This window comes from Ostrea edulis, chromosome 10 (assembly GCF_947568905.1).
Source record: "Ostrea edulis chromosome 10, xbOstEdul1.1, whole genome shotgun sequence".
NCBI lineage: Eukaryota > Metazoa > Mollusca > Bivalvia > Ostreida > Ostreidae > Ostrea > Ostrea edulis.
The window spans coordinates 7051704-7074303 of NC_079173.1; the positions used below are offsets into that span (position 1 = coordinate 7051704).

Genomic DNA, 22600 nt, shown 5'->3' on the forward strand with positions numbered 1-22600 from the left:
AGCGAAACATAATTTATTATCGAAGGGAACCAGGTCTTTTTTTTTAGCATCATAGCAACTCTGCAAATTTACATGAAAATAATATTCTCGGAAATCAAACACGATTGGCGGTAGTTTATTTATTCAGCTGAACTTCAGTACTTTGGACACCGATATTTCGACTACCATGTATATGTTGAAGTGATTCGGATTAGTCCCAACCACTTTAAGTATTTTACCCTTGATATCATGAATCCTCAGATATCTCGAAGTTTTTTCTCAGTCTCGTCGAGTTCGAGATATTGCGGTTTTACTGTATCTTTACGATACTTTATTTCCTTGCCCAGTCCACTGCATTGTTAAAAATAGTTTTCCAGTCTCCTCATCTGTTATTGACACCATAACCATATACATATTAGAACTTTTGAAATCTTTAATATTATCTCATTTACGAAAGACTTGAAACAAGTTTTTTTTGGTGAGATCCATAATTTTTCTTGTCAGTTATTGTAATTTTTACATTATTCTGCATTACATTTTGAAATATAGTAAACATTTTACTGAACCACAAAATTTTCTATATACCCAGACCTCTTGACTTAAGTTCAGGAGCCCATAACATCAAAGGACACTTAAGTATATGGCTTTGCTAAAGTGCAACACATGTTTAGTCTTAGACTCCAACTAGAAACATGTCAAGATTGAACAGTTAGACAGCCGGTATAGAACTGACTAAAGTATAATTTAAATAATGTATACACTTACAGTAAACCTAAGTATAATTTAAGTAATGTATACACTTATAGTAAGACCTAAGTATAATTTAAGTAATTTATACACTTATTACTTGTATTATAGGGTTATTGAACAGGGTTTTTGCACTTTACTGGTGAATATTGGCTGAGTTGGGTTTGAAAATGTTGCAAACTTGTGAGGAAATTTTTCACATCCAGAGAGGGCCAGTGTTTATCATTTTAAGTTCAATAACTCCTTTATTGTCCCTTAGCATTTCATTACCAGAGGGAGTATAGAAAGAGAACCATTTGTGTGTGGGTGAGCATGTGTGTAACGCTGAGTTTATAGACACTCTAGAGGCCACAGTTTTTTACTCCATTGATTTAATACTTCACATGTAGCTTTGTTATCAAAACTGGAAGAAACCTTTTGATTTTGGGTCAAAGGTCAAGGTCTCTAGGTCTTCATAGAAAAATCTTGTAGACACTCTAGAGGCCACAGTTTTTGACTCCATTGTTTTGATACTTTATGTGTAGCTTTGTTATCAAGAGATGTAAACCCTTATTAATTATTGGGTCCAAAGATCAAGGTCGCTAGGGGATTTATAGAAAAATCTTGTAGACACTGATTGCGAGGAGAGATATGCCCCGCCTCGCAGAGCTCTTGTTATATAGCTTATAATTAAGTATATTTCTGTTGTTATATGTTTTTAATGTTCTGTGAAATCATTTTAATTCGTGGGGGCCAATGTTCGTGGGTAAAGAAAAATTTTGCTGGTGCGTGGGGACGTAATTTCGTGGGTAAGCGATACGATGTCACTGACCTGGCTAAGACTTCGTTAAGTATATATTCATGTTATTAGGTTAAGCTTAGAACTTAACTAGAACTTAGGCAGGTCTTAATACTGTGCCTAAGTCCTACTTAAATTGACCATACTAAGTCTAGTGTTAGCATTCTTTATGTTACGAGCCCCTGAACTGAAAGCTCGAGCAAGCTTTCCCGATTGAAGTTTGGTTTATACATCTGTTAACTAAAAAAATCAGTAGGTTATTATCAACTTGACAAAATCATTTGCTGGTACAGGGAATATATGCAAATTATTCAAATGTGTAGTTTTGCTCCTTTCCAAGGCATATCATAAAAAGAGGGGGGGGGGTGTCATTTAAGTCCCCTTGGCTAGAAGCGAAATTGCCCATAGGAACACTTTATACACCCATCTATGATGAGATGAATTATGGTATGGCAGTGCGTCTGTCCTGTCCGTCAGTCAGCACTTTGTTTGTCTGAGAAAAACGGGGGTCATCTAACTTGGTACATGTTTCCAATGATTAAAAGAAAGGGTTTTTGCTTTTCAAGGTCATAGGTCAGATTTGTAGGTCAAACGTGTAAGCTTACTGTGGAATCATTAGAATTCGTGGTGGCTCAATTTTCGTGGGTACCCCTCACCCACGAATTTACATCCTCAACAAATAAAGACACTCCAGAATTATCTTTCTTACAAATATATAAATCCACGAAATTACGTCCCCACGAACCTGTAAAAATTCAGCAATCCACGAAAATTGGACCCCACGAATTTAAATGATTCTACAGTATATATGGATAATTTTCAATCAGAACATCACTTGACCTTTTCGGTCACGTCGAAAATTAACCTCGGATGTAGGCCCCAGAAAATAAATATTTTGATCGTAAAAATTTGAATTACCTTTGGTGTATTACTGACTAACCTGGGCAAATGTGGCACAAATAAAAATCTATATGATGTCTTTTAGATTCAGCTTTTAAAATTTTGATAAAAAAAAAAGCACTCATCCATCTGTACCAGCATCTTTTTAGCTCACACGAGTCGAAAACTCAAGTGAGTAATTCTGTCTGGCGTCAGAACGTCCGTCAATGTGGCAAATCAGCTTTCCGCACTTTTTTTTGGTCATGCTTGCATATATTCATTTGATATTTGGTCAAGTTCGACTTTTGTTACGGTTCATTGATTATTTGCTGATCGAGTTATGACCCTTGGACTTAGAAAATTCATGCAAATACTCAGTTTTCCACCCCTTTTTTCGTCATGCTTATACAGATATTCATTTGATATTATCATTTGAATGCTTGTTGTTCCTTGTTGCAGACGAGATGAAGAGAATGGCCGACTGACAGTCAGAATCAACAGCACTGACCCAAATGTGCCCTTTAAAAGCACCTTAGGTACGTGATCGGACCAGGGGGAACCCGAACCGTAAATTACTTTATTTTCGTGTAATTCGCCAACTGACTTGATGTAAAAATAAGGTTCTTGTAAATTATATTTTGGATCCTGCATGCGTGGTGGTAAACAAAATGAATGTTTGTGAAAATCATATTTCACTGGTGAATCTGACATTAAGGCATATAGTGATTTGAGTGTTGCTTAAAGATGATACTGCATACCATGCATTATTTTCCTCTAGTGGAGGAAAAAGCCCCACCTGAGATACAGTTCATGTTGACTGTTACAAGGAAGTTAAAGCAAGGTGATGTAGATATAGCCCGCGGGAAAATAATGGCAGTGTCTTGTTTCTCTCAATTTACAACATTCTGTCAGATATATATTGTCAGAAGTCTCTCGGCAGTCATGCTTCTATTAATTACGTAGAGAATCCTGTTCTATATGATTGTGAGTAAGTTCATGAATTCTCTTCTACAGCGCTGTCCCATAAATGAGTCAACTTCTACTTATTTTGCTATTAATATAATTCATTGAAAACAATTGCCTTTTTGAATCATTTTCATAAACTTATCAAGATTCATTTTATAGTAACTTTTACACCATTAATAATATCTGCAGTTTGTGATTATGGTGTCTTTCTTTCCCCCTAAACAACCTTGCACAGATTATTGACTGTAAGAACACCATACTCGACCGGAAGGTTTTTGTTCCATTCTAAGAAAGGATTATATAAGGAAATGGATGCTAAAAGTTGATGTTAAAGTTTCATTGGTCATATTTTTGCAATTGTTGGTAAAAGTTTTAAAATCAGTTTATTGATTGATTTATTGTATCATGCTTAACGTCTCTCTCGGGAATTTTTCACTCATATGGAGACGTCACCAAGATTCTCGAGCGAGACGTTAAGCAAGATACAATCAATCAATCAAATATATAGTGTAAAATACGAGAGTTAATTCATTTATGGCACTTTGGTGTAGTTTGTCCTGTTGAGAATTTTTCACTCACATTGAGACATCACCAGCTGTACCACAAATTTAAACCTATGGTTAGCGCTCAGGGCTGTAGCAGTGAAGATTCTTTAACATGCCAATACCTGTTGCGACATGGGACCTATGTTTTTAAGGTCATGTCCGAAAGACCCGTGATTCTCACTTTTAGATGTCTTAGGTCTGACGCGGCCACAGCACAAGCAGGGCTCAAACTCATGACCTCCCGGTTACAAAACGAATACTCTACTACCGAGCTACTGCAACCAGTAGTTAATGATTTCATGCTTGAATTTAAATTAAAGAATTCTGTTCTATATACTATTATATATACTTATATAAGGAATGGAAGCTAAAAGTTGATGTTAAAGTTTCATTGGTCATATTTTTGTTGGTAAAGGTTTTAAAAATCAGGAATAGAATTTATGTCCAGATGCATGCAATGCACATAAGAAGGACAGAAATCATACTATCCCCCTTGGTGGAGGGAATAAATTTCGTTGGATCTTCGGTTTTCTGAATGAAATACATCCAATGGTAAATCCTGTATTTTTTTATTAGATAACTATAAATAAATTAAATCATGGGAAAGGAGAAAATCGTTATGCAGAAATGATATTGCATAAATCATTTAGACTCACTCATTTGACTCCATGTATTTATGAGAAAATAATGGGAAAATCTGAATTCATGAAAATTTCAATACGTTTTTTTTTTGGCTGAGACACATTTCCTCTATAGACATCATGATATGCATAAAGCTATTGGGTTTTCACATTATGAGAACATTTAATGTCAATTATTTGATAACTCACAGGCAAGTTTGTTAATTATAGGTGCTATGAATTTATGATGGTGTACATGTACTGACTTGTTTAAAGGATTTCTAGATAGAGAGGTGTAATGTACCCTGGGCATCAGCACATTTAAAAAAAAAAAATGAAACTGTAGCGGCCTTAAATCTGTATAAACATAACATTGACACAGATTTTTCTAAGGTGCATCGCAGCAGGTGTCGATGATAAGGTGTCTTTGAGTATTGCAGTCACAACAGTTGATGATAGAATTAAATGTCTTATTAAGGGTAACAGCTCCACATCATTCGTGGAGTCTAATGATATAATTTCATCGTCATTATCATGAGTATTTCAAATTTTTAACTATTGATTTTACGATGTTTTAAATTTAAATTAACGCTGTAACTGTTATTGCAAGGATATATATATATTAAGGAGTTACAGGGATTGTATTTTGAATGATCTCTGAGCACATTAAACCATTTCAAAAACAAGCATCTCGGTGACATTAAATGCTCCGTCAGTCCAAAACAAGCATCTCAGTGACATTAAATCCTCCGTCAGTCCAAAAACAAGCATCTCAGTGACATTAAATCCTCCGTCAGTCCAAAAACAAACATCTCAGTGACATTAAATCCTCCGTCAGTCCAAAAACAAACATCTCAGTGACATTGAATCTTCCATCAGTCTAAGATAAGAAACATCCCAGCGATATTATTATACCCCACACAATGAAGTTGCAGAGGGTATAATGTACTGTATAATGTCTGTTCTGTTCTTGTCAGTGCCACTCCTCTGAGAACGCTCAACAGAATTTTGTGAACTTTGTAGTTAATAAGGACACACTGTGTAGATGTGCATATTCCCAGAAAATTCTGATTCAATAATTTTTCAGGGAGTTATTCCCCTTTTGAAATTATAATTTGGAGCCAATCTGTCTTGTTCTATGTTAAAAATCTAACTGTGTCTTGGTACAGGCCTTCACCACACTCAAACCGGGTCTGTAGGACATTATCAATTTTAACGATAGAACATCCTATCTAGTAAAGTCGCTAACAACAGTACCTTCCTCTCATCTTTAAACACCCAAATAGCACTGCATTTTGTGTTATGTTAGCAGCAAGAATACCGCCAATTGTAGAAGAAATATTTATTTCTATCAATTTCTTTTTTTCCATGATGAAATGCCATCTGGCACCTGTTTCGTCGACAAGAACGATATAGGTATCGTTACTGTCATCGTGGCCATATCTGTTTACATGGTTATTTAAAAATACGGAATAAAGGTATTTTGCAAAACGAATAGTTATTACCAAATACCAATCAATAGGTTTGCATTTCACGATTTTCTTTTCGTAAAATTGAAAATGCAATTTATTATTATTTTCAGTTTGACATGTTGGGTAGAATTGGTGGAATAAAAAAAAATGTAGAAATTTGCACTTTATTTTTTTTTGATTCCCCAGAGGTTAGGGTCGGCGAATCTGTAAACCAAGAAATAAAAACTGGCCTTATGTGAGGCATTGTCAAGCAATGTTGAAGTGTGGGGTATGCGAGTTTGCTCTCTTTTGCTTTCCTTCATTAAATCCTAAATCGTTAAACCATATTCAATCCCGTGGGGATCTGGGTTAGAATAGGTCCTCAGTACCCCTTTGCTTGTCGTAAGAGGCGACTAAATGGGGTGGTCCTTCGGATGAGACTGCAAAAACTGAGGTCCTGTGTCACAGCAGGTGTGGCACAATAAAGATCCCTCCCTGCTCAAAGGCCATAAGAGCTGAGCATAGGCCTAAATTTTGCAACCCTTCACCGGCAGTGGTGACGTCTCCATATGAGTGAAATATTCTCGAGAGGGACGTTAAACAATATACAATCAATCAATTAAACCATATTCCAAAAACAAACATCTCGGTGACATTAAATCCTCCATCAGTCTATAAGAACAAATATCCCAGCGATATAATTATTAAATCCTGCAACATTAACTCCTGGATCAGCCTAAAAACAAACATCTCAGCAACATTGATCCTCCATCAGTCTAAAAACAAACATCTTGGAAACATTGATCCTCCATCAGTCTAATATAAAAAAAAAAAACATCTCGGAAACATTGATCCTCCATCAGTCTAAAAACAAACATCTCGGAAACATTGATCCTCCATTAGTCTAATATAAAAAACAAACATCTCGGAAACATTGAATCTCCATCAGTCTAAAAACAAACATCTCGGAAACATTGATCCTCCATTAGTCTTATAACAAACATCTTGGAAACATCGCCATCAGTCTAAAAACAAAAGTACAAATTTGCATGAAAGCTTCCTGACATAGTGCAGGTTCAAGTTTGTTCAAATCATGGTCCCTGGGGTTAAGATGGGGTAAGAATAGGGGATCAAAGTTTTACATGTGAATATACATTGTATAGAGAAAATAGAAATCTACATTAAAGCTTCCTGATAGGGAAAATCTTTAGAAAAAAATCTTCTTCTCAAGAACCATTGGGCCAAAGAAGTTTACATTTACATGAAAGCTTCCTGACATAGTGCTAATTCAAGTTTGTTAAAATTGTGGCCCCCAGGGGTAGGATGGGGCCACAATAGAGACCAAAGTTTTACATGCAAAGATATATATGGAAAATCTTTAGATATGGGCCTCAGGTGAGCGATGTGGCCCATCAGCCTCTTGTTATCAAAATGTAGTCTGTGCTCATTTGACACTTTCTGAATTTATTAATATTTGTATATTGTATTGACAAGCCATATTATAGAATATTCGGCAATATTTGAATGCTATCTGACACCCATACTTGCATTATAATAACAACTGACTCTCATCCTTAAGAAGTCATTTGATTGCATGAAATAAATCCTTTAAAATCAAATCTCAATAGATAAAAAACGAATTTCTTCTAAATTCTTAAGAAAGAAGATTGTCCTTAAAATGATGTGAGACAGCAGAATATTAGTCATTGCAAGTCCATATACATCAAAGCTTTCAAAAAGCCAGACAATGGGTTCTTGTTTTAATGATATATGGCTTTCAATTATAGACGAATTTACCCCATTTACTGCTGCATGACTCTAAAATCTGTTATAAAGGGAACAGGGTCTCTTATTGATGTTGAAAGCTGAATGTCACCACAAAGCAGGTGCTGATTTAAAAAACTCGGTCCCATATCGTTGTATATTTATTAGGGGTCGCTGATTGAAAAATTCAGGCCTATCATTGTATGTTTTAGGGGTTGCTGATCACACAAAAAATTCAGGCTCATATCATTGTATTTATTAGGGGCCGCTGATCGAAAAATTCAGGCCTATCATTGTATTTATAAGGGGCCGCTGATAGAAAAATTCAGGCCTATTATTGTATTTATAAGGGGCCGCTGATAGAAAAATTCAGGCCTATCATTGTATTTATTAGGGGCCGCTGATAGAAAAATTCAGGCCTATCATTGTATGTTTAAGGGGTTACTGATCGCACAAAAAATTCAGACTCATATCATTGTATTTATTAGGGGCCGCTGATAGAAAATTCAGGCCTAGCTATCATTGTATTTATAAGGGGCCGCTGATAGAAAAATTCAGGCCTATCATTGTATTTATAATGGGGTTGCTTGACAAAATGGGGACTATGATGTACATCAGAATAGGAGATTTGCATTCCCTTGATAAGTATTAGACTAATATTTGTGTAACCATGTTTTTTCCCCCACAGAGAACAGGGTACTATCGCACTCTGGAATGATCATATTCCTCAGGAAAACTATTTATTGATTAGTATAGTATTGATTGGTAGTTACATGCATTGATGTGTTATCTAAATCATAGTGTAAAACCCTCATTCTAAGTATGCCTTTAGATATGAAGAAAAGGTCAATTTTACGGTATTGGACGTTAACAATTATGCAATTAATGTGCAGCATATGATAGATATATGTGGTTTTACTTCAGCAACGGAAAATGTCAGACAATTTGATTCTTGGAAATTGCTGTGTTTGTCAACCAAGTACTTGTTTGAGAAACAGAGGCTATACATTCCCTTGGATTTTTAATATCGTGCACCAGAGACATGTTTTATTGTTGCAAGAAAAAAATATTAGAAAGTATTAAACAATTAGCCCCAATTTGATTAAGACCTGATATTACAATTACAAAAATTAATAATGAATTTATAGATATATGCATGCATATATCATGCGACTAACATCATAGTAAGAAATCTATTCTCTATCAACATACTAAAGACATACTGCATGCGGTGTGTGAAAAACAACTTATTGCATTTCTTTGGCCTAAAGTCATCAACTAGAAAGAATATGGATGAGTTTTTTTTTGTAAAGACTGAAATTAAATCCAACCCAATATTTTTTTTTTTACTTTTATTACCTAGAATTGATCTTAAAGAGTCCATCCTTAAGCATTTTTGATATATGATTAATCGCGTACCTGAAATTGAACATGAGGGTCTGCAACATTACGAGTCTTACCATTTGGCTTAATGAGTGTTATAAAAGCAAATTTGATCTTCTTTGTCTGCATGATATCAGATAACGAATTTCAAGACAAATTAGAAATGAAAACTGTGTTTTCTGAGTGAAAATAATGACACAATACATATATATTGCTGACACTCATTCTTCTTTCCTGCAGGAAACTGGGACAGTGAAAAACGGGATCCCTCTGCCGATTTGCCACCTTATCTCATTAATTTATCTCCATTTTTAAAATTAATTTTTTTCCCTGAGAAATCTTGTGTAGTGAGATTAATTATAAAACTTTGAAGCTAGCAGTGACAGTCTAAGCTCATATTGGGCTGCATACAATCATGTATTCACTAATGAGAAGTTATTTTATCACTTGTTTTGTGCATTCAGTCAAATTTGCCAAGATAATTGCAGGGCTACAGGCACTTCCTGTCATCCACGACAAGTGGGAGTTCGGAAAGATTCCCTCCATGGCCACTTCCTGTGTGTTTTCTACCATCTATTTTATTCTCTGTGAGCGGTATGTTGTTCTTTGGAGTCATTATTTCTGCCACAGGGCCCCAAAGCTATATGGAGAGAAAATGAGCTCTAGAAAATTTCACAGAGACAAAAAAAAAAAAATTCTTGTCAAAATTGTCCTCGTGTTGTCTAAATGACAACTCTGCCAATATATTTGTCTCTAATAACGTGGCGATTACACGGTGATGGTGAGTCAGGGCTTGTATTGGACTGCAGACTACACAGCTAATGAATAACGAAAGTGCGGAGAAATGAACCGACAGGATCGCATAGAGCATTAATAAAAGACATCTCCTGTACTCCTATAGTTAGATTTTCAATTTACTTCATTTTAGCTAGGTTTCAGTTTTGGAGGTGATGAGAAACAATGGTGTTGCAGCATGTGAGCTGGATCTATAGTATAATGTAATTCTGATTTAAATGAATGATCAGTACAAACCAATGGTGTACTTATATGTTATTGTATTTCTGGTATATCTTTAATTGTTAGGATTAGAAACATGTTGGATACTAATTCACAAAAGATTCTTAGGTCTGAGATAAAAAAAAAAAAAAAGGTGGTTTCTTTAAAAATTACCACATGCATGATTTTTGATAATTATAAGGAAATAAAACTTGATTTAATTCCCATTTAAGATTATCTTGTCAAGCATAGTTGATGGGGCACTCCTTTAAATGTGTTACCCTAAGGTGATTGGTGGGTGACTTCAACTGACATTGGTAGCAACTGTATGTATGCATATATTGAATATAATTTGAAAATATTCATGCTTCTCAATTTTGTCCCACTTATAGAATTCAATTTTTTCAATTTATATGTTATGTTAGATGTATACATTCATCATGTCAACATAAGATTGCTCGAGAAAAACAAAAGACACAAGGGCAAAAGACATGAGGATAAAAATAATTACAGACCCGGGACCCATTGTAAAGTACGACTGAAAATAAGTCACCACAATAATGACTAAATATTAAGGGACAATTTTGAATTTTGAATCTAAAAGATTGCAGCCTTAATTCACAATAAACGGTTGGCCTATATTACTGCTGGATTCAAAGTTTTTGGGTCAACATTTTGAATTATCTCTGTATTGAATCAAGATATATGGACAAAAATTCAACTGTGCAGAATTGTGGGTGCACCCGGGAGTTTTGCTTGGGCGGAATTAGCAAAAATTCTGGTCGTAAATTAAGGCATATTACTGCTGGAATTTTATTCCAGTTCAATTGAAATGTACACGTACTCCAACTCATTGTTAGGTTTACAAGCGGATTAATTTTGTCTCAAAGTCTGGTAAGGTTTGTGTGAATTGTTGTGTATGGGGGTATAGGCTCAGCAGAAATGAATTTGTTGCAACAAGCATGTTATATAGTATATTACTCACTGAATATCGGGAAATGCCGGAGATCCTACCTACCTTACCTAGTCCTTGTTGCGCCCGGAGGCACATGATTAGGCAAGGACTAGTTTCCTCCACTGCTCACTGACTTTTGCCTTCTCTAACTACCTCCAAGTTAGGCCCATCTTCGTCTCGGCTTCAAAGGTGATTTTTGGATGTCCTCTGGAGTCCATCTTAAGGATACACTGGTGATGTCGGTCGGTTTGCTGAGGACATGTTTTTGACTGAATATTGGGAAATATATGCCTGCCCAAGATCATTGTATATATTAAAGTGGACCAGGGGCCCATTTTACAAAACAACTTAGGACAAAGTCGCAAGTCTTAAATTGTATTACACTGTTATTACTTTGAGTGAACGAAGTAAAACTATTCTGAGGCTTAATTTTCAACAATTAAAAAAAAAAATATTTTGCATTTGGAGTGAATGATCTTACAAAAAACTGGAAAACTCCAGTACGTAAAGTTGGTAGTAAGTCGTAAGTTATTTTGTAAAACGCGCCCCAGGCTTGTGAGGTACACTTCTACGCCATAATCCAGGGCAGGCATACTTTACCGATATTCACTTAATGACATTTTCAGTAAATATTTTTCGAATTCTATGCACTTGTAATTCTAGACACATTTTTTTTGTTTTCATTTTGGTAGAAGATAAAGTGTTTCTATCCTGTATCATTTGTAAACAGCTGTGACATCACAACCATTGAGTTAATTGTGTGTTAATTAAGCAGAAGTGATGTCACAATTGTGTGTTAATTCTAAAGCAGAAGTGATGTCACAATTGAGTTAGATGACTCGGCCGGTATGATTTACGATGTGGGCTTTAATATATGGCTCAGTAAAAGCCCAAGTATACTCTCTGTAGAATCTTCAGGAAAAAATAACAAAATATGTCATCCATCATTTTATAGCCAGGAAGATAAAGTTATGTGATATTTTGCTACCATTTGAAAATACCAAATGTGAGTCCCTGGAGATTTGATTGAAGATAAATCTTGAATAGTCGACAAATCCTGCTATATTGCTTACTGAGTATGATGCGAAAGTAGATTTACTGCTGTTTGAATGTGGTAGAAAGTAATATATTAGGAATAAAGTCTATACTTTTAACTGGGAAAGCATTTTCATTAAGGGGTGGAACTCGTCCTGATTAAGCTTTCCTCCTCTTGGTCTTTGATGAAAGCAGAAAGTCATTACATAGATTTTCCCCTGCTTCTTTTGATGTCTATAATAACCAGACAGCCATCTTAATGGAACAGAGTGTTATCTTTAAAGTCTTACAAACTCTATTGTTAGACATTCATCATAACTAGTCACAAATCATGCTCGGAGGTGCCCCTCAAAGAACATGGAAATGTGTATCTAAGAGCATAATTAGGACCAATCTGTCTGCTAAATGAAGGGAAATTTCCTTCTGGGTGTGTGTTTTATTAACTCGCACCAAGTAGGAGAGCTGTCCTCTCGAGGTTTTTTATGTTCTCCCTTCAAGCCATCGTGTTGAGTCATCTGAACATTAATATACATATGTTTTATGTGGATCCTGATAACAAGGTCATGATATATTTTATATGGTGTCCAAATCACAAGGGGAGAAATGGATCCCAAGATTTTGTTTCCATGATATTAAAGTCATATATATACATGTGTGCATTATTTAATCTTTTCGGGAAACATGCACTTCTGTAAAAATAGGAAATCATAAGTAAAGACCCACCTTAAGGTTACAATTTGGGTAGAAATTTTGATGTGCCTGCAGTCTTTGATGGGCTGTATTATAGTTTGGGTATTTTCCATCCATCTGACTGTCTGTTAGCTTTTTCATGTCCAGGTTTTCCTTAGAAGGACTCTCAAATCTGGTTAGCTGATGCATCTTGGGAAGAAAGGTGTGTCGTGACCCCAAAAAACGTCACTGTAGCCTCCATCTGGATGTGGCTATGATATATATAGTTGAATCGTGTCCAGATCATATCTTGCACAATGTAAGGCCAGATGTAAGGTGAAGATAAAGAACAGTGATCAATCTCATAACTCCTATAAGCAATACAAAATAGAGAGTTGGGCAAACACGGACCCCTGGATATACCAGAGGTGGGATCAGGTGCCTAGGAGGAGTAAGCATCCCCTCTCAACAGGTCACACCCGCCGTGAGCCCTATGTTTTGATCTGGTAAACGGAATATTCCGTACTAAAAATCAGTGTGCTGAGAATGGCCTAACAATCAACATATCAGAGAGCATTTGACCCAAGGAAAATGGTTGTATTGGCAGACTAGATCATTATAACGAACATAGCATTTTCTAAATGCTGACTACATGTATTTTGAATATGAAAAGTTTGATTAAATGGCTGCTTATTTCCCCTTTTTTATAGTAGTATTGAAAAGTAGTTGAAATGTAAGTTTCAAGTGATAAAATGAATGCATTTATTGAAGCATCAACCTACTGGGGGGAGGGTGGGGTATCCAAAATAATTTTTTATTATTATTGTTTGTCAAGAATTTACTCCAATTTCTTTTTTGACTGCCCCTCCAGTGTTTAAACTTATTGCCTGCCTGCTCATTGACCCAAGATTGAGAAGTGATCGGAAGATAGAGTTAAACATAGAAGCACGTCCGTTGTGCTCAGGGTAAAACTCATGTTGTTAAAGAAAAACCCTTTATAGACCATGAGGTTAAAAATGAAACTTTAATCTGAATAGAAATGACTTAATTATTTAATAGAAAACTTTGTAAAATTTACGAATGAGTTAGGAGGCTTACAGGGCTTGAAATTAGCATATGCCCGTCAGTCTGTGACTGGTTAAAAGTCTGGCAAAGTCTGGCGGACTGACCAACTTTTGTTTTAGTCAGTCTGATGGAACTGGTTAATTTTCTAAAGCATCATTTTGGAAAATATACTTATGAAATTTTATACACACATTTGGCATGCTTCGATCTGTAGATATCAGACGAATCTGATTCGTAAATATAAATCCCACATTTAATTAAGTGTTACAATATTGTCTGAAGCATATTGAGTTAAATTTCATTTTAATAACATTAACGAAACATGTTTAATTATTTCTGGAAAACTCTGTTGAACTGATAAATTTTTCTGTGGACTGATTGAAATTATGCCCCAGATCAGTCCGGCTGGACTGGTGACATAAAAAGTTAGCCTCAAGCCGTGGGCTTACATCCCATTACAGATACTCATCTTGTACTCGATGATGTTTGAGATGAAGAGTCTGATGTTAATGATGTAAATTTTTTAAAGAGAAAGCGAGGATGCATAATGACGCTGATTTCTCTTATGAGAACTCTGATTGATATGCCTGTCTAACATTTCAGATTGATTGATTGAATAGTCGGATTAACGTCCCTCTACAGAATCTTTCACTCATATGGAGATGTCACCATTGCAGGTGAAGGGCTGCAAAATTTAGGCTTTATATTCGATGCTTATGGCCTTTGAGCAGGGAGGGATCTTTATTGTGCCACACCTGCTGTGACATGGGGCCTCAGTTTTAGCAGTACATCTCATCCTGAAGAACTGCCCCATTTAGTCGCCAGGGATACTGAGGACTGATTTTAACTCGGATCCCCACGGGACTAATAATTCAGAATAAATCAAAATCAATTATTGAAACTTGTATCTTTATAAATATCTTTTAATATTGAAAGTTATATATGTTGCATTTTATCTTGAGTCACCAGAAAGGCAGGTTAATGAGGTAGAGGACCAGTAACTTTAGGGGCTGGTCATCCCCGAGTTAAAATGCTAAGCTGTGAAAACCGCCTCCCTCCCACAATAAAACAAGCCTGCTTTTAATATAGTTATTTCTCTCCACTTATATGGAATAAAATCTTTTTATTCTATATCAGTAGGAACTTTTTGAATTAATATTAGTAGCAGACTGATCTTTTTCAAACTGCCATGATGCTTAGTTTAGTGTCGTCTCTTTTCAACCAAAGTTTCCTAAACTTCGGGGTCTCTGGAAATGAATTCTAATCATAGCACAGTTCAAAACAGCAACCGCACCATTTTCACAGATAACAAAATTGTGAATGCCTTTCCTTCGTCCGAGTATCCTTATGTCAAATTACTAAAGGGAAGTAACTTGATTGTAAATTGATTTTTTTTTTTACAGTGCAGGCAGAGATTTTTGAATTGTGTGAAAATTATCCAGAAAACACAAACTCGTTTTATATAATATTCAATTTGACTTTGAAGAATTGTTTACAAATTTTTTTTGATAGAAACAAGATGTGTTTGTGAAACACTGTGCCTTCAAGTTTGGTCAAGTTCAATGCATGGGGACAATTTAACTTGACCTTGGCCTTTCGTGAAAATGTAGTCAGCACGTGTATGAATGTTTCGTGCTGTTACCTTCATAATGATAGAAACAGTCAAAGAAATGATCAGGTGCACTTGTTGCTTCTATTAACAAAGGCAAGCCCAGCTCATTGTTATATTCAACAGAATTAATATAGAACTATTTTGGGTCAAGCACGATTTGTAGTGCATTTCGCATTTGATACTTTTGAATTCTCTTTTGAAGTATTGCTATAAATCTGTACCACGTTCATGTGGTTGTGATCAAAGCAAACAATTAATTCTCAGTAGGTCCATCCCTTGGCAAACCCAACAACGAGCTTTTGAATTTTTTCTTATGGAGAATCAGTCAAACTATAAATGGTAAAAATATGGACAGCATTTCCATGCATATTTCAATCATTTCAGCTGTATGGAAACTCCATCCTTCAATGACTCTCAGCTTCTGGGGAATTTCTGGCTCTATCCAGACCATACAAGTAATTAAGAAAAACGTGTTCAATGTTTTACCCAATTTCAAGGAAGATGGGAGGGGTAGAAAACAAAAGTTTCCCTCACTTGCATATTTATGATCTTAGAGAAAGAGAGAGAGAGAGAGAGAGAGAGAGAGAGAGAGAGAGAGAGAGAGATGAAATAGAAGAGGCCAGATGGAAAGTGCTGTGATGAAATTGATTTGTAATAAACATTCTTCAGAAGGTTTATGTTCGACAAGGGAAAGCTTGTCATGCCGGGGTTGACACCTGAAAGCAGTAACTCCATACACACTGCATCACATTCTCCCAAGACACTGACATCACACAAACTGCACTTATTTTCTTCTAGTACAAGTTTTATCAATACTTTGGATATACCTGGTAAATGATGTCTCTGGTGGAAAATACTTCTGTTTCTTTTTTGTCATATATGCCCTCTGTAGATAACACAAATTTCTCTTCATCAGCTAATCAGATTTCAATGGTTCGATGTTAAAAAAAAGTATTGCAGTTTTGAATTTCTCAAATATAGACTGATAACAAATTTTATATTATAATTGGCAAGACATGACAAGCTTTTCGCTTTAATGCTGAGCACTTTGGGAATGATTAAACGATGTGTTCTACAACGTATCAAATTCAATTTGACTGAAAACTTACGTATACAGAACCCCTCACTCCATTCAAGAATCATTTATAGGCACTTTTTCTGTAAAAGTGGTTATATATTTATGCTGGGGATTAAGTACATGTTTTTCCACGCCCAATGTTACACGTTTGTGTGTGTGGGGGGGGGGGGGGGGGGGGGGATACATGGTAACTGAATGTAATATAAATATTTATAATTATACGTGTGTGGGAAATTTACGCACTTATGTGATTGCGTAAATAGTGTAAATTTTTTACACCACCCCCCCCCCTGCATAATTTAAATAACCATTTTTACAGCTGAGTACAGCTTGTATTTAATACCTGAATCAGTAGGAGTAATTCAGTATATACCACACTGACCTGTTATACTTTAAGATTTGGTATAGTGCAGAGTGGCAGATCCAGGATTTCTGGAAAGGGGGGGGGGGGGCACAAGTGAAAATCAGTAATAAAAAAAAAAAATACTCAGCCATTATGGGTGCCCAATCTGGAGTTTTAGTCACATTATTTCTAAATTTGTGGCAAAAAGGAGGGGGGGGGGGGGCTGCCTCCCTCTTAGTCTACCACTGTAGTTGTTACTTTACCATTGTGCTTTTGTAATCTCCACGTTAAAAGATTTTTACAATTTCTCTGCTCTAGTAACTTGATAGAAATATTGTCACTGCCAGCAATAATAAGGTTTAGAAATTTCCAGCATTGATGTACTGCCAGACAGGTTAAAAAGAGATTGTAATTAAGTTAGCCTATAACACGAACTTGAACTGGAGGACAGTGGCAGCAAGAGATTTGTAGCCCTTTTATAGGATGAATGTGTTGAAAGAACCATTCTAATTTAAGGAGATATGCTACACCAGAGAAATTTGATGTAGATGAAAAGTGGAGGATATTAACATATATTATACAACAATATTTTGAAGTTGAAAATTTTCAAATTTACTTTATTTTGTCAAAAAATACAGTTGTAGTAGAAGGTAATCTAAAAAAATTTAAAAACCCCGCTGGACTCGAACCTGCAACCTACAGGGCAACAGTGGGTATGCTAACCTACTGTGCTACCAGGGTAGGTGTTTAAATTGAAAAGGAAAAGTCAAGTATTGCTGATACTGATTTTTTCATCCATGTTTTTAAAGGAAGTCGGCCATTATGACGATGTAGATTACCTCCTTAAGTGTAGACCTCCTCTTGAATAATCTTGAATGTTTTGATTTGGTTTTTTATTTATTGTTTACAGAGTCTGTAAAGGATGAGGTGAAACAGGAAATGGGTATACAGATTGAAGATGTTGGAATGGGCGATCATGATGTAAGTATTTTTGTCTCTGTGTATATATGTGTGTGTGTGTGTGATTCATGTGTTGTGTCTGTTTATTTAACATAGACTCTGGTCATACTTGGTGTCTTGGTCAGCTGTCAATAGCTGTGCATGTCTATGATGATATGATTGTTTTGGTGCCTGGACCAGAATAATATGTTCATACTTTGTCTCTGGTGAGTTGTCAGTAGATGTGTATGTCAGTACAATTTGGATTGTTTTTGGTGCCTGGACCAGAATTAATGGAAGGTCGTTGTTGTTTTTTGGGGGTTAAACAGTCAGAAACAGTTGTATCCAAATTAAGTCAGCAAAACATGGCAGCTGAGAACTTTGCCATGATAATATACATGACCTATTGCTATCCATGGCATGCCTATGCAGACAGTTGTCTAACGTGTCATAAACTTTTTAATATTTTTGACTTCTTTATGGGGTAGAAGAACAAATATTGGTCTGTGCACTGTAGTACTACAAATATTTAAAAGTTCTTCTTATTAATTTTTTTATTTAGCAGTAAAATTTATTTATGAACATGTTGCTTATACTTGACTTCAAGGTTGAAATTCTTACGGCAAAGCAAAATGGACCAAGGTCATTTATCCAAAGTGAAGGCCATATTAGAAAAAACGTATAGAAATATTTCTTAAATGACTATACAACGTAGTAATTGGGAGATTAGAAGCTCATACAGTAAACACGTGTGGAAGGCCGGGGTTCGAATCCCGCCCATGACAGACCTAAGTCGTTAAAACAGGTAGTGATCGACAGTTCCATCGCCAAACACTCGGCATCAGGTGTGAATGTCATGGGTCCTCGGAGATGACCTTAAAAACGGATGACCCGTGTCACAGTAGGTGTGGCACGCTAAAGAACTCTCACTGCTCAATGTCTGTAAGCGCCGAGCATAGGCCTAAATTTGAAGCCCTTTACCGGTCTTGGTGACGTCTCCATATGAGTGAAAAATTCTCTAGAGAGACGTTAAGCAAGATGCAATCAATCAATCAATCATTAACAACAAACCCGCTTATCATCCCCTGTAGTTTTAAAACATATCATGAACTTTTTGGATTTAACAAATTATGTTTATAACGCAAGGCTCAAAACTAACATATGTCCGTCAGTCCGTATGTCACTGATAGAAATCACAGTGGACATAATGATTTGTTTACCTATCAGTCCGAATCTGCACATTCGGATCTATTTAAAGAATTATCCTGTGGGGATCCAGGTTAGAATAGGTCCTCGGTACCCCCTTGCTTGTCATAAGAGGCGACTAAATGGGGCGGTCCTACGGATGAGACTGCAAAAACTGAGGTCCCGTGTCACAGCAGGTGTGGCATGATAAAGATCCCTCCCTGCTCAATGGACATAGGCACCAAGCATAGGCCTAAATTTTGTAGCCCTTCACCGGCAGTGCATGGTGACGTACATCTCCATATGAGTGAAATGTTATCGAGAGGGATGTAAAACAATATTCATTCACTCACTATTTCAAAATTTTAAAAAATCTCTTTGTGAAATGTTTGAAATGATTTTAAAATCCAAAATCCAATGGCAAAGGTTACTGAATTTCTTTGCGGACTGATAGAAATGTTGTCTTAATCCGTCCGGCTTCACTGGCAGACTGAGAAGTTAGTTTTGAGCCCTAGCTGTTATAAATCAAAAACTTTTGTCACCTGCACTTCACTACAAACATATTTGACTAAACGTGGCACAAAGGCTGTTTATGACCTGCGATGTTCATAATTGTATGACCCTGAACCAAAGCCACTAGTGAGAGGTCAAAATTAGAACAGTTTCTGTTTAGATGAATTAATTAAGTAATATAGATTTAGACATAGGAAGCTCATATTTGATACAGAAGTTGTGTAGAGGTTAACGCACTTGCTTTTCATGGCTGCGAATCGGGAGTTCTTGAAAAATATTATAAAGGTATCATATTAATAGGCAACGATTGATCACGTTGATGGTATTGTATTTTCAGAATTTCCATGGTTTTTAGTTTTTTTGGTGATTGGTATTTTGATTGAGATTAGTAGAGGAATTTTTTTATTAGGAATAGAATACATTTTGCTCCTGAAATGAAATTCAATACTGCTCTGTTTAAATATGGGTCTTTGTTCTCATAGGGATAAAATTACTAAAGGTAGCTCTATTCTGTTTTTGACTTGGTCTTGAAATTAGATTACATGTTAATAAAGAAGCACGGACTTTGATGAAAACCTGCAGCAGAATGCGATATTAATTAAATCAAGTAATTATTGAAACCGTAGAAGGAAATCTGACGATTGAATTATCTCTTAGACTGGAAAGAAACGCCATAATAAACATCAGTGAGTTCTTGATTATAATTATTATGAATATAGTCTTTTCACGTAAACTAAAGAAAGAATATTTATCCGTTAGGATAACGTTGACTGCATAATTGCTACATTCTATTCGATCTAATAGCATGCATTAGGTACATACTCGTATGACTCTGTTTGAAGTCAAAACCACTTAGAATCAAAAAAGAAAAAGGATGTTTAAAAAGAATTTTATTCTATCCTTCTTTCTCTTCTCTTTATATTGACAAATAGGCTCGGATTGTATGGTACTTATTTAAGCCAAAATTATCAAGGCAATGTTAGAAATGTGAAACAATATTTTTGCAAGATGTCTCCCAAATTATTAGACACTGATTTACAATGTTCTTCTTTTCTTTTGAATGCAAATTCCTGAACTAAACATGATCCTTTTGGTTAAAAAGAAAAAGAATAGATGGTTATAAGACTTAAAAAGGCTTCAGTTTGATGTCAGATTACTAAAATTACTGAAAATAATGTGTATTAGGGCTACATTCATGATTTTAAAGGTAAAATAAAAAGGTAAAAATTATAGATTATCTTAGTCGAAAATTTCACATGAATTGGTAATTGTTGTCCATACTGGTTTTGTCGTCCCCCCCCCCCACCCACCCCCCACCCACCCCATCAATCTCCTTGCTATATTCTATTCATGATATACACATCAATGTGTCCTGATGCATATACTGATTATACGGGGATCAAAAGATTAAATATTTTCAGATGTATTTGAGGCAATCATCTTTGGTTGATTCTAGTTTTCTTGCCAATCAATTTTAATATTCACATGCTATTTGCAAATAATCCTTGAACCATTGTATATCCTCTAAGATCCCATTCCACAGATTATTGAAAAGACTTATTATATATTGTGTGTCTTGAAACCTTAGTTCCATTATCAATTAATATCAGGTGTATAATACTATTTTCATGGTTCCTAATTTCTTGATTTTCCTAATGAAAAAACTATTGAAAAAATTGCCTTTTTCATTGATTTATGGATGAGTTTGAAGCAGGGGTTCCACAAGGGACTGATTACAGATCTATAATGCATCACAAATTATAACCGATATTGTGGACCTGTAGTAACTCGGGGTAGGATATGACTTTTGTGATGTCACTGTAATTATGAATTATAACCGATATTGTGGACCTGTAGTAACTCGGGGTAGGATATGACTTTTGTGATGTCACTGTAATTTATCTGACATGTCTCCTGTATTTGAATACATGCAAGAAATTAACACTCTGACAGTTGATGATGGAATCTTTGAATGGAGCCATCTGCATTATTAACGTGAATAAGTGTGAATTTGTTACACATACAATATAACCAACTTCTCTGAAGCTTTTAACCCTGATCCTTTTATCGTACAATGCCTGCAGTCTTATTGGGCCCAGTAATCACAGCATGGAATGTGTTTCTCTGCAGAAATTTCTGATGTGTTAAAAACATTGAACATTGCTTGGAATCCCCAATCCACCATGGAGGTTGTCCACCTTCAGTTGGTGTTGCTATGGCGACAGTTTGAAATCACATCTCCGGTTCTGACACCTATGCAGTGAGTCTTGACTACTCGCCCAGCCTACTCAGCTTGTATTGCCTCACTTTGTTAAGTTCCTTCTTACATTGTAACGAATGAATGAAAACATTGTATGAATACTGCACACTATAAGAACAGTATATAGTTCACAAATGTTGAACCTGTTCATGTGTTACCAAGACAGCACTTGTCTGGCAGGATGTGGAGTCCTGATTTAGCAGAGATATTAGAGATGATGTGAGTTAACATTTGACAAAGCATTGGGATAGTATTGGGGTGGCAGATAGACCTGGATATTGGTCTGAAACAATCTCAGTTAATGAAGAGCGTCTGACTATATACTGTAGGGGTGCGTGGTCTGATTCCTGGTCCAGCCATGTTTTTGTTGATTAACTTCTTATAATTCATTCATTCAGATGCCTAACAAAGAAAAAAACCACCCTTTTTGAGTGGTTGGAACTCAAGTCTCCTGTGTTATATTTATCAATGTAAAACATCTTGAGAGAAACGGACAAAGGATGGTGAATAAGGCTGAAACGATACGCCCCCTTCACGATACGATATATACATATGCATTATTATAATACTTATGCCACGATCTAATACTTTCATTACAATAACAGAAGAAACGAATAATAACATTGAAGAAAAATTTTAATTACCGAGATTCACATTCATAATTTTAAAAGCAAAATGTTTCCAAATTGCCAAATGGTAAGATGCATGTTGGCTCTGTATAGTGTAGTTCATTATTATTTTTATTATTTTCATAAGACTCAAGGTAAACAACATGCAGTCTGAACATTATTTGACGCTATTTTGTCCCTCATTCAGGTAAAAATGATAAGTACAGGCT

General features: G+C 35.7%; 1 protein-coding gene across 1 annotated transcript in view; it reads left to right on the top strand.

Moving 5' to 3' along the window:
- The window catches only part of LOC125666668 (receptor-type tyrosine-protein phosphatase N2-like), a 132152-nt gene that overhangs the window by 62548 nt on the left and 47004 nt on the right, over positions 1–22600 (top strand). Inside the window, exons 9-10 of the mRNA XM_056151776.1 lie at positions 2843–2919; positions 17776–17846. Of these exons, the coding sequence (XP_056007751.1) occupies positions 2843–2919; positions 17776–17846 (148 nt within the window). The remainder of the gene's footprint in view (positions 1–2842; positions 2920–17775; positions 17847–22600) is intronic.